This window comes from Lathamus discolor, chromosome 2 (genome assembly GCF_037157495.1).
Source record: "Lathamus discolor isolate bLatDis1 chromosome 2, bLatDis1.hap1, whole genome shotgun sequence".
NCBI classification, from domain to species: domain Eukaryota; kingdom Metazoa; phylum Chordata; class Aves; order Psittaciformes; family Psittacidae; genus Lathamus; species Lathamus discolor.
This window is the reverse complement of record NC_088885.1, coordinates 6,499,571-6,512,935: the sequence shown is the minus strand read 5'-3', so window position 1 is coordinate 6,512,935 and position 13,365 is coordinate 6,499,571. Positions and strand designations below refer to the sequence as shown.

Genomic DNA, 13,365 nt, shown 5'->3' with positions numbered 1-13,365 from the left:
GCCAGAGCTGCGACCATCAGTGCTAACATGCCCTTGCATTCTCTTCTGATGACCCATGGGCACTTACTTTCTGTCCTGCGTTTTCCTCTTAGAGTAACTTGGCCTGAAGTTTCCAAAATACATCAATTTTCTGAATGCCATATGAAACCAGTTCTTTGACAGAAAGGTACTTACAAGTCTCTTAGGGCATCTACTTGATAAATTCACTCTGATGCTGAGCAATGATCTAAACAGACTGATTGTATCTTATGTTCCCTGAAGAGCAAATATAAACTGGAATGAAATTTCTAGAACAAGTATTGCTTACAAAGGACATATTATGAATGTATTAAGTATTCTCTATTTTCTAATGATTTCTTAAACTTCATCTTCTTTTTCAAACACCCTTTATAATAAATTCATTGCCAAAATGCTTTGGTGATTTAACACAGGTAGGCAGAGGTTTCAAGCTGCTAGGCTGCCACTCAGACACAGAAGTAAATGGTAAGGTAAAAGAAATAAGTTTAAGCACAGCAGAAACCTTTTCATTAACATTGTAGTTCGCTGTTTCATACAGTGTTTGAGCTTGATCTTATAATCCCAAGGTAAGCACATCCTGAGGTCCCTTCTAATTGCACAGGTCTCAGCTTTCATTAAAATGCACAGATTATGCCTGCCTTAGCATGAGGCAGTTTTATCAATTCTGTGTCATCTCCCCACTGGGTATCAAATCCCTTTGCAGATAACTACAACCAACAGACACCTTCCAAAAGCACTGAAAAGTATTAATAACACACTCTTTTGACCAGATATGAAAGCATCAAAACAACATCAATGAAACAAGAAAACCACAACCAATGTGTAATCTCAAGCTGTTTTTAAAACACTCCCACTGTTTTCAAGAACAAAAAATATTTTGCTAATCTTTGGGTAACATTTCATTGTGACCAAGTATGGAATGGATTTAGAATCTAATGCAATCCATTTCAGGAAACTAGGAGCTGCATCTATTCTCCACCATCAGTACAGAGATGGGTTCTTACAATCAATTTTCTTACAAAACTTCAGTAACAAGAATGGCATCTTTTGACAGCTTTAACATATTGGCCATAGAATAACACGTATATTGTTGCCTTGCTTCTTCATCACAACCTATCTTCCATGGACTTGGTACTTCCTAGCTTTTTATATTCAGGTACATATATTTGTATCCCTTACTCCTCTGAATCAATGGTATGTCAGAATTTTTGATGAATGGCTAATATATGTGCAGACTTGGTAAAGTTCTATGTGAAAATATGTAACATGGCTATAAACAAAACCAGTCCATATTTAGCTAGCTAAACGGATTAACCTCTAAAACATTTCATTCTTATCTCTAAGCCAGAGATTAAAGCTCTCCTAAATTATTCAGTTCACTGGGAGAGTACCTCTCATGGAAATCTTAGTCAAATGAGTGGGGAAAAAACCCTCAATTAAATCTGCTTATCAAACAGCTCAGTTGTGAACACTTAAGCTTTAAGTATTTTGGTTAATGTAACTCACTAAAAGCAGGCACAGACTACAAATATTTTGAGTTATTTTCAGTTTCAATTTGGTGGTTTCTTTTACAACACGTTTTCCTCCATTCAGGCTGATGTGACTTAAATGAAACCATTAAACTATTCATCATGTGAGATGGAACATTATTACTTGCTGTGAATTTGAACTGAAACCGCTGCTAATAAGCAGTGCTTCTTACTCTGCAGGCCAGACAAGATGCAGAGTTTCCATGTTTGTATCTGAAGGATATGTTAAGAACTGTATTATAATGAGTAGTGGAAAAGGAAGGAAGCCTGGGACAACAAACAGTTGAAAATACATCAAATCATCTCTAGACTTTGTGCAATAAAAGGTCTGCATAATGACTAAGCTTCTTCAGCTGAATATGCCAACGAAAGTAATCCAGGGAGGAAAAAGTGTGACCCAGATCATAAAGAATTACATTGACTTCAGTGTTTACAACGGCCATAGAGTGCTCTCTGAACATCTATGACCACTTTACAGCATTCCACATGCTTCTTCTGAAAGACCTGATTAAGTTCATGCTGGTAGAATCCAAATAGGAGAACTGATTCCTCTCCTGCTTGCTCCTGAAGCCTATGGAGGCTTCATATGCACTACTAAATGGTATATTCAATCATAACTAAGAAAGATCAGCTGTTTCATTATACATATATTGTGGAGGTGGGCATTCTACTTAATCACAAGATAAACATGTCAAGGCCAACTGCAGGACAACAAAAAACATCACACAGACCTTGCTACCTGCCTTGTAGTAAAAATCATACATTTCTTGCCTCTGCTTGTACTTCTTATTGCTCCTTGATAGCCTCAATGTTTAAAACCAAACAACAAAAAACAGAAAACAGAACTACCCCACAAAAACCCAACCCCAAAATCACAACAGCAAAACCCAAAGTGTACCTTTTGGAGGACAGAGCCTATGGTAACCATGCACTGAAGTGGATGCACTGCTGTTCTGAGCAAATAAACACAGATGTCTGGAAAAAATTCCATATGTTTCTCTAGCTTTGAATTCACATAGCTTATACGAACAGTTAAGGGGAGAGAAGAAGGTAGGTATAAATAAATACTATAGGCAACATTTATGTATTGTGGAGAAAGTTTTTGCACATCATAAACTGGGATTTTTTCCCCTCTCACAAATTAGTATCACTTTTCTTCCCTATGCTACTAACCCTCCCAGGAAATGGAAATGTTTTCAGTTCAGAACCTTGGCTCTTTTATCAACCAACCGAGCAGTGCGTTTCATTTCCCTCGCAACTCAGTGACTCGAAGAAATTGCACTTGTAGGGTAACAGTCTGAAATTCCAACAGTCTAGAATTATAATCAGTAATAGATTTATGCACTAATGAGGGTATCTGCTAGGTTGCAGCTCTGCCTTCAGAGAAGTTTAGGAAATACTCATAATTCTATAGGGTGATGGAACAGACTAAGCCTCGGTTAGTCAATGGGGGGAATTTAGGATTACAATGTCTGTGTTCAGATAAAAACAGAGTCTATATGAGAAAAATTGTGGAATTCCACCAGACTTGAGGAGTTCCGCGAGAGCCTGAGGAAAAAAGCTGATTTTTGGACAATTTTTAGAAAAGATGCAGCTCATACATGTATCAGAAGCTCTGAGTACAGCACCTGGGCTAACTCCATGGTGGGTATGAAAAGGCACATGCTTGAAAGCTCTGAGATTCCTCATACCAGCAGCAGTGTTATCATTCTACCAGATGCACTGCTTGAACTATGCAAGTTTATTTAGGTTGTTCAGAAAAGACGGAAAACAAGACATCATGTCTTTCCGTCAGTACATGGATAAAGGATTAGAGACAATCTGCCCTTGTTCCGCAGACCCCTGCCTTCTGCTGCAACACAGAGCCTGTTTGTGAGGGCACATTTTCTGCAAAGCTCTATCTATGCTTTGGCCAGGGCTGAGGAAGGGGCAGCTCCTCATGTCCAGCCTGAGGGGTGGAGTGGCAGGGGTGGTGAGCCAGAGTTCAGTCCTCTGGCAAAGAGCTTGTTATGGTTTTGTTACTTCTGCATACAAAGGGACTTCAATTAGCTGCATGCTGTCTAAGATAAGAGCGCCTTTATAAGCTTCCAAATGGCCTACGAATAGTGCTTCTGTTCCTCCACTGATGTGTGGGACTCTCCCGCAGGATATACAATAGCTATTGTGTTACTCAGAAAGTTCTATCTGGAGCCTGCTTTTTCATGGGGTATTTATAAATCTAGCCAATTTACAGACTGCTCAAGTTTGCCTTTAGAAACAAGGTGTCTCACAAAAGGTGATTCAGAATGAACTGCATGGGTGCTGCATTACTTGCAAGCTATGTAACGTGAGGAAAAGGGCAGTGAAACCATGGCAGGAAGCAGTCACTAGAGCAGCAGCACTGACACAGAAGGACAGCATGCCTGGACAAAGACTAAAGGAGCTTAAACTTGCTCTCATCTGAGAAAGAACAAGGCTCTGGAAAGGAATCCTGCTCTTTCTAGGGGGCACAGGCAGGATGGCTTAAAAAAACATATGGGGAGTAAGAAGAGGTAGAGCATAGATAATGAAAGGGAGACAGATCAATCATAGAATGGTTTGGGTTGGAAGGGACCATAAAGGCCAACTAGTTCCAACCCCCAGCCACTAGACCAGGTTGCTCCAAACCCTGTCCAACCTGGCCTTGAAACGTAACACTCATACATAACAGCACTGGACTGACTTTTCCTAACAAACTGCTTTCCCCTGGAAAGAAAACTAAGATTTCTAGGGCTAACAGAGCACAATTTTATACAGGGTTTTGTCAGGCTTCAGTGAAGATAGTGCCCTTCACTTCAATAAATAATTTAAGAATTAGAATTAGATGAATTCAAGATACAAAGTACACAGTTTATAACAAGAATTATTTACAAAAGAACAGATAATTTTATCACTTTTGTATACAAAGAACTGGATGTAATTGTAATTCTTAACTACAGAATACACAAAAGCATGTACTATTCTTTTAAAAAATATACTCTTATACTCTTATAAAACCACAGTAGTTCTCCCTTGATATGATATGTGCTAACAACAATGAAATCTATTCTCTCCAAGGAAGTGGGGAGGAAGTAAGATAGTAATATATATAGAAAGTGGGTAGCCAGATGTTACAGCATCCTTGGAACTAACTTAGAATGCAGGCAAGCAGCAAAGCTGAGATGCAGAACAAAACAATTCTGAATTCAAGGGTGAGCTGAACTGAGACAAAAGAGTATCTTAAAGGCAGAAATAAAGAGTCCATGACTCCAAAGTCCTCAATCTGTTGAAAATCTCTGGAGAAGTCAGTATGTTTCCCAACTTCTGCCAAAAGAAAACCCATGAAAGCATTTAAAAGAAAAGTAAAGCTCAAAAGAAAGTACTGAAAATTGGGGCTGTAAGAATTCTTCCAAAGTCTGTTAGAGACACCTTTGTCACATGGCATTAGAGCAGCCTCAACCACAGGAACAGCTGCTTCTGTTCCCTTCAGATTCTTGGCCTCATTCAACACACAAAACACAATGCTCTTGCTCTAGCCATGAATTAGGGATTGATAGCAAAAGCAATGAGAAGACGTCTTCTTCGCTTCTTGCTGAAGTCAGAAGACACAGAAGCAAGTAAATACAGTAAATAGATACTGTAGATGCAGACAATAAATAAAAATAGAATAGTGAAGGGAAAAATAAAAAAAGAAACCCAAATACATAAAGTAGGATTCTAATACTGCCTCTAGCAACAGAAGTTTCTGTGCTCTGGCGGGAAAGTCACCCAACTAACATTTCTTAGAGGTGCTTATTGCATGTTTTCTACTGACCCACCTCATACCCCTTTGACCTTAGTCTCAAAGGACATTGTGTTTGTGCCTAAAAGCAAAGCCATGGACAGCTGAGCACTTAACCTGTAGCATGCAGTACATCTTGAGCATCATTTTTAAAGGGATATTCAAAGAGAGAATAACCTGCTTTGTTCTAAGCTAAAGTAATTATTTTCAGTGTCCCATTAATAGAGTATCTACACCCAGCATTTGAGAGATGACAGCATTTGGAATTTAGCAGAAGAATCAACAAAATAGAGAAATACACTCAAAGCCACACAGTTTTTTCCAGGGCTAATTCTTAGCAACAGCAATGGAAACCATTTAACAACCAAGTGTTCAGTAGATGAACTCAGTGTAAGCAACCTGTAATTGATTTGCTGAAGCAGCCTTCAGAAACAACTCTACTACTAATTATTTAAGAGCTGAGAGAGCAAAGGGCAAAGCCACAGCAAATGAGCCATAAAGACATGTCTTGAACTAGGTAGAAGACTGCTTTATTATTTTATGTTGTGTTGATGTTATTTGCTTTTGACAACTATTAAATGAGGCAAATTAAACAAGAAGTGCTGTATTCCGTAGTTAAAACTACAACAATCACTATTATTGCATCAAAATCCACCATCACATTTACTGGAAACTCTACTGTCAAGATCCTGCCTGGAAAGGCTAAAACTATACTATATAAACTATATAGTACTATAACTGTAAAACTGTAACTACAGAACTACATATATGCATTAACTGTCATCTGAACATCTTCTAAGGCATACCACTTAACTGAATGCCGGTGATTTGTATTCAGGTTTTAAATAAATTATTTTAGCTTCCTTCAATATCCAGCACTTTCTGATACAGGCACCTGAAATACCATTATTATAAGTTGCTGCTTTAGAACAGCATTGCACAGAAAATATGGTGGCTAACAATAGCTTTGCTGCTGTTTTTAGCAGCAAAGAGTTAAGGCCTGAAAGAAAAATCCTTTAATAATAAAACTCATAGCTAAATCCCATTAAATCTCGAACCACATAATCATCTATTGCCAATTACTTTTCCATGCTTGCTCATTTATAAATTTTATTGTAACAAAAACCCCTGCATAACATTCATTCCTTTGATTAATGACTTCCTTGCACAGCTACTACCAAGCACTACTGTCAGCTTTGCTTGCCTGGAAGGACAGCAACATGGGTATCACCCCTCTTCCCTCACATGGAGACAAAGCCTAGTAACAACCATAAAGAACTCAAGTCTCTTGACAGCACCACTTTGATATATCAAACATCAGCAGAGACATTATGGAACACTGACACCATGCAAACACATGCAGACAACAGGAGCAGGATAGCATCAAACACTGAGTAGCATTTCCTCTTATTGCCATGACACAACTGCCTGATTGCTCCATGCCAATTTGTGACACTGAATGTGGGACTCCCTTGGATAATTCTTCATTGTTTACTTCTTTTTTGATGTGATTAAAATAGCACAGCTAAATTCCATTTCTCCAACTTGCACATGTCTAAATTCATCAGGTCTATGTTCTACTTATAATGGAATAACCACAACTGTGTTAGATGCCTTCGTGCACAGTTCAGTTTCAAACTACTTAAGATGTAGGAGTATCTTACCAGGGTTGGTACCGGTTCTGTACACCTCAGAGGGGCTGCTGACCTTATGGCTGGAGAGAATATGCTGGTGGTACAGTGGAGGTGTTTTCACTAGGAGAGAAGGAAAAGCACAATTCCTCCTCAGTAACAGCTAAAATGTTAATAGTGCTATCAGAATAAACAAAAAGAGACAGACATTTCCTTACCATATGGTGTCTCTGGTGACAGGGGAAAAGCTGGTGTGGATGGGACAAGTTCATTTCCATTTTTTGTTGGGGAGAAAATTCCCCCATCTATTTCATCTTGGTAACAAGCAACAGCCATCTAGAAAGGGCACAAAAAAGGCAAAACTACAGTGTGAAAATTCCCACTGAAGCCTACAACACAGTGGGGCATTTTTCATGAGATTACAGGAGGTTTCCTATAATCCGATCTACTGCTCCAGAAGACAGATCTTGGAAAACTGAAAACCATGCATAAAAACTGAAAACAGAGAGGACAAAAGCAGGACATCCTCAAACACTGCAACTGCATTTCTGAGGTAGCTACAGTCATTTGTTCTTATTGCCACAGCACAACTGCCAAATAGTTTCACACAGAATCTGGACATTGAGCATGAACATGGGATTCCCCACTGGACATTTGGTTCAATAATAAGTATTCCTTGAAAAATTCTTCATGGTTTACCTCACTGGTCTCCCCTAAAGGAATCGGTGACCCTGGGTTTACAGCCTGGTCTGTAGCAGGAGACTTCATCCATCCACATCTGGTATACGATGGCTGCCCAGGGACATCATTGTCATACTGCCCAACACTTAACTTTCTCATCCTTCTCCCTGTTGCATCGCCATCTTGTGTCCCTGGTGTTGAAAACAAACAGGTAAACTGATTAATAACCTTTATTTTAATTAGAGCTGTTAAAACAAACTTCAGTGGTTCTGTTCAAGGATGCTCATAAAATAACTGGTTTCATAACTGCTTTACAAAACCACACAGGTGGGGAAACAAAACAATCAGTCGTAGTCAGTCTTGCTGGCACAAGTTAGAACACATTTGCAGTACACCTGGTTCCAGACGAGTAAAGCAGCATGCTGCTTCATTTTTGGAAGAGGTTAATCTCGGTGCCCCCTTTAGGGCCTGCCAGCAGGCGCCGCTATGGGCAGCCAAATGGGAAACCTCATCCCTAACACCAGACAGCAAAACGATTGCTGCTTTCCAGGACTGCATTTCTCCTGGAAAAAACAGCTTCTTTTTAGCTAACACACACTCCGGCCCTTCCTTATAAACACAGCTCACTGTATACCTTGTGTGTCACACATGGCAATCACACTTAATCACAAAGTTAGGTACCAGACACACACAGGAGCTGTACTGTAACCTGCTGGAGCCTGAGGAATGAGCACAGGAGTAAGCTGAGCCAGCAAAACAGTTGAAGATATTCAGGGGCATAAAGCAGTATTTGTTTCCAAAGTCACTAGATTGCCATTAGATGTAGCTTTATGATTAGGAAGACTTTATACAACATCACCCACTCCCACCAACAGACACTCTGAGAATATCACTGCAGCAACTGCCTTTTCCATGCTTCTCAGTAAGTGAACAAAGAAGCATCCAACAGTAGTCTTTCCTGCGTCACAGGACAGTACAAACACAACTGTGTGCCTAGCAACTTCTCAGATACTCATTCCACCTGAAAGGTTCTAGCCAGAGGAAAAGAGACTAAATAATGTTTAAAACACAGAGGCTTAAAAAGTATTTTCATTCTCCAAGTTGTACCATAAAAAAACATCTCAGCTGTGTCTTTTACAGGATGTGCTAGGTATATTTATATTGACTCCATAAAGGAAATAACTGGCTACATTTGGACCCTGAAATTTAACCCTATTGGTGGGATTTTCCAGAGTGACTAGTAGGATTTTATTTAGTTCTTGGCTTTAGTAGTGGTTACTGCCATACTGGCTTTAATGATAGCAGAGATGGATTTCTGAAAGTGTCTAATCCTATAGTTTTGCAAGAGATTTATTAATATTTTTAGGATAAGCCACTACTTACCATCAAGTTACTCAGGTTGATATAGGCCAATGCAGAATCACTGAAGTACCATGGACTTTAGTCTGCAAACCTTGTATTTTAATCTTAAATCTGTTTTCCTATATAGAAACCTATTTGAGCATTGATACCTTATAACTGTGTTATATAACCAAGGTGAAATGTCTGTAATACCTGCACTTATGTTGCATGCCAGGTTTTACACCTTGGCTTCTGTCAGTACTTCAGGATAGGAAATGGGCATGTGTGGAAGATGTCCATATCATCTTTCTCTACCAAAGTAGCTGGTTCAGCCCTCCTGCTGAGTTAGATGAATGGCACACTCTGGACTCCTGCTCCATGATGGGGATGTGTAGATGTGCTTAATCAACACATACTTACAGTTGGAAATGATTTTAAGAGTTTAAATGACACCAAGCAATGAAAGTAAGTTCTTTCAGAAATCCTCTTTTAAGAGAAATAGCTAGTTCTCAAAGATCTTTTTGCATGTATAGACAACAAAAACTCTCAGAGACTTTTACTTAGTTTATTAGTTTTGCTAATGTACTTCAGAGCTGTCTCACTTAATGTTAACAGATGTTTAGAATTACTAATTTAAAAGCTATCTTTTACAGTGTAAAGCATCAGGAACCAAGACTTCCTAGAAGTCACATAATTTGGGTTTGTTCTTCTAGTTTAGCTTTAAGTTTTGGCACAGCTTCATAAATATCCCAGGAGCACATATTTATTTCTCTGAAAGCATTTTGTAAACTCTCATTTCTCTCTTCTTCCCTTGTGAACTACAACAATGGATCTGTTTCCCCTGCAGAACAAATAACAACATTCAAACAGACTGGTACTGGAACAGCATCAGGCCTTTATCTTGTCAGATGGTTATCACCATGCCATTGCTACAGCTAACAGAAGCACAGCCAGTGGTTAAAGGTTAATCTTTGTTTGGTTTCTTTAGCTGCTCAGCTTTCCTGGAGTACTATTGAGAAGTATCTGTAACTACTAGAAAGAAAACACCACTAAGCTCAAAATCTTGTCTGCAGTGGCATGTCAACAGTGCTCCATCTCATGTATTAACTGTTGTCCTGGTTAAACTTCAAAAACTATTCTGTTAAATCCTGATGTATTCTACATGTTTCTACATACTGAGTGCATGAGGCACACCATTAAAAGGTCCATGTCTATTTTCAGTTACCACAACAACTAGTAAGATGAGGCTTACATGTTCCCACTTGATGCACAGGGCTTGTGGGCTAGCCTCAAACTCAGCTTTATGTGAGAGTGGGGCAAGCACAGTCTATGCGGTAGGGCTCTACGGGAAGAGCTTTTCTTGTGGAGGTGGAAACCAAGCTGGACTGATATCCCTTCTTCCCATTATGGAAGTCAACTATCAGTCTTCCCCAAACCCAGCAGAGTCCACTGAACACCTTTCCGTAACTTCTACCTAGTTTATATTGTAGCCAACTGAGCAAATTACAGTCAAACTGGAACCCCCTTACAACAGGTAATTATAAACCAAAGTTAGGCAGAAATATGACAGCTTCAGCATCTTTTTGTTTGCGTATATATAAAGAGGCTCTAAATGAATTTGTGCATTTTTGTGCATGAAGAGGTGCAGTCAACTTTAAAGATCTGGGTATTACTCAGGCCACTCGACTGCCCTTCTATTCCCCTGCATGGTTTTTCTTGATAGAGCCTTTTTATTTTTTTTTCTAAGCAAAACCAGTGTATTAGCTATAAAAAAAGACTTACATAAACGTGTGGAGCCGGGACCAAAGCTGAACACAGTATTCCACGTGTGGCCTGACGAGCACAGAATAGAGTGGGACAATGCATATCTTCATTACATATACTGAAGTGCGTGCAAAGTGATTAAACAAAATAATGGCAGAGTACAACAAGCGATGTGAAGAGTTCTGCCCTTCAGTGTCCTGCTTTACTAAAAATCCCTACTAAGCTGCAGCCAGATTTCAGTGTGAACTCTGCCTCTTTTTAGTTACAGTAGCATAAGAATACTATGCTAAAAAAAAAAACCAAACCAAACCAAAACATCCAAAATATTTAAAAGTCCCATGAAGATGTAAGGTTTGCACATTCTGTTCCATAACCCAGTTGAATCAATCACAATGTGTCTCTGTAGAAACTCCAGCAACTTGGTCACCAAGTAACATTTATCTGTGGCTACATATATTGATACAGCAAACGTGAAATAGTCACAGCTTAGAGTTGTAAAATCAAGATATGGACTAGTTTTCAGATGCTGGCCTCACAACATCTGTACTGGCTATAAAGCTACAGTGAACCCATGTTTTTCTAACTGCTGGCTTTGGTTTAAAAGAGTTTACAAAAAATCCATATCGCTTACAAATGACTAAACATATCCTTGTACAGCCAAAGAAGTTGTAAGGCCTCTTACAATGAATCAAACCAACTTATCTTGCAGTACGGGTGGAAGAAATTCCTACCTGTAGCTACCAAGTGAACTCAGGATTTATAAACCAGCTAACATTACTGTATAGATTTGCACAGTGAGGGGGAATGAAAACTGGCTGAATAGCTTGACCCAGAGATGCCAGGTCTAGCGGGAGGCCAGTAAGCAGTGATGTGCCCTACATGTCCATACTGCAGCCAGTCAGCACAAAGTTGAACATGAGCCAGCAACTATGTGTTTGTGGCAAAGTTTAAAAACTGGAATTTAGTTGAAACTCCAGTTTTGACTTAACAGCTCAAGTTTCAATTCTAGTTTAGCTAAAACCTCTATTTAAACTTCCTGTTAACCCCTGTAAAATTAACTCCAAGTCAGGTACCAACATTTTCCTGTGTGGTGGAAACTACAACAGGTTTTGTAGTGTTGTCAGCACATGCAAATAAGGCATATGAGGATCCGGACAAGCCTCGTTCTCCTGTTAGCTTACAGCTTATTTCAGATGGCCTGCGTTTGCTCTCCCACAGAATATCAGAGAGTGAATGGGAACATCTGTAAAAGCTCAATACTTTTAAAAACTCTTATTTAATAAAGTATGCAAAAAGGGTTACTTCCCCTCTCTTTTGTCTGCAGATACAGTGCAGCATGAGTTATGATACCGTAATCTGGACCATCTTCAAAGATTTCTTTTCGACAGAGAAAAGATCTCTGAAGATGTTCCAGACACTTGCAGTCAGATCACCTCATTTGTATTCATTTTGCATGTTATGATTTTTTTTGAGGGAGGGAAAATGCCTTTGTTTAATGCTCAATTCTTTACTGACCTGATCAACTATATATAAACCCCACGCAAAGTCTAAAGCTGTATGAATTGTATACCTGCATTGTCCCCACCACATTAGGTGACCTAAGGATGTTTTAAGATGTTTTTTTCAAACACTCAATGCATGAAGAGGAATTAGAATTAGCTGAGAGCAACAACATCATTTCAATCTTCTGGAAATTACAGTCCCTCTGTTCCTCATGCTGCCTGATTCAGACAGACATGCATCTCTGTGACAGCAATGGAGACAGGCTGCCTCCAAGCGTTGAATGCAAGTGCCCATGTGCTCTGCCTTAGTTTGATCACATAATCCTTTCACCTGCTTCTAATGTGTTTTTTTTTTTTTAAGATGAAAGTTGTAACATTTTAAGAGTGAAAAGGTAGAGGCAGGGATTAGCCATGGGTGACAGCCTGCAGCCCAGAAAGCCAACCGTATCCTGGGCTGCATCAAAAGGAGCGTGGCCAGCAGGGCGAAGGAGGTGATCCTGCCCCTCGACTCTGCTCTTGTGAGACCTCACCTGGAGCATTGTGTGCAGTTCTGGTGTCCTCAACATAAAAAGGACATGGAGCTGTTGGAACAAGTCCAGAGAAGGGCCATGAGGATGATCAGGGGACTGGAGCAGCTCCCCTATGAAGATAGGCTGAGGAAGTTGGGGCTGTTCATCCTGGAGAAGAGAAGGCTGCGTGGAGACCTCAGAGCAGCCTTCCAGTATCTGAAGGGGGCCTATAGGGATGCTGGGGAGGGACTCTTCATCAGGGACTGTAGTGATAGGACAAGGGGTAATGGGTTAAAACTTAAACAGGGGAAGTTTAGATTGGATATAAGGAAGAAATTCTTTCCTGTTAGGGTGGTGAGGCACTGGAATGGGTTGCCCAGGGAGGTTGTGAGTGCTCCATCCCTGGCAGTGTTCAAGGCCAGGTTGGACGAAGCCTTGTGTTGGATGGTTTAGTGTGAGGTGTCCCTGCCCATGGCAGGGGGGTTGGAACTAGATGATTTTGAGGTCCTTTCCAACCCTAACTGTTCTCTGATTCTATGATTCTATGACAGTAATGGTAAGTTAGCTTTCTAGGTAGAAGCAAAACATAGTTTTGGCTTTCCTTCTCTACCC

General features: G+C 39.9%; 1 protein-coding gene across 9 annotated transcripts in view; it reads right to left on the bottom strand.

Moving 5' to 3' along the window:
- Positions 1 to 13,365, bottom strand: part of TNS3 (tensin 3) — a 201,500-nt gene that overhangs the window by 37,644 nt on the left and 150,491 nt on the right. For all 9 annotated transcript variants that reach the window (XM_065665617.1, XM_065665618.1, XM_065665619.1 and 6 more), the window contains 3 exons: positions 7,656 to 7,828; positions 7,175 to 7,292; positions 6,990 to 7,079 (listed from right to left, as the gene is read on the bottom strand). In XM_065665617.1, the coding sequence (XP_065521689.1) occupies positions 6,990 to 7,079; positions 7,175 to 7,292; positions 7,656 to 7,828 (381 nt within the window). The remainder of the gene's footprint in view (positions 1 to 6,989; positions 7,080 to 7,174; positions 7,293 to 7,655; positions 7,829 to 13,365) is intronic.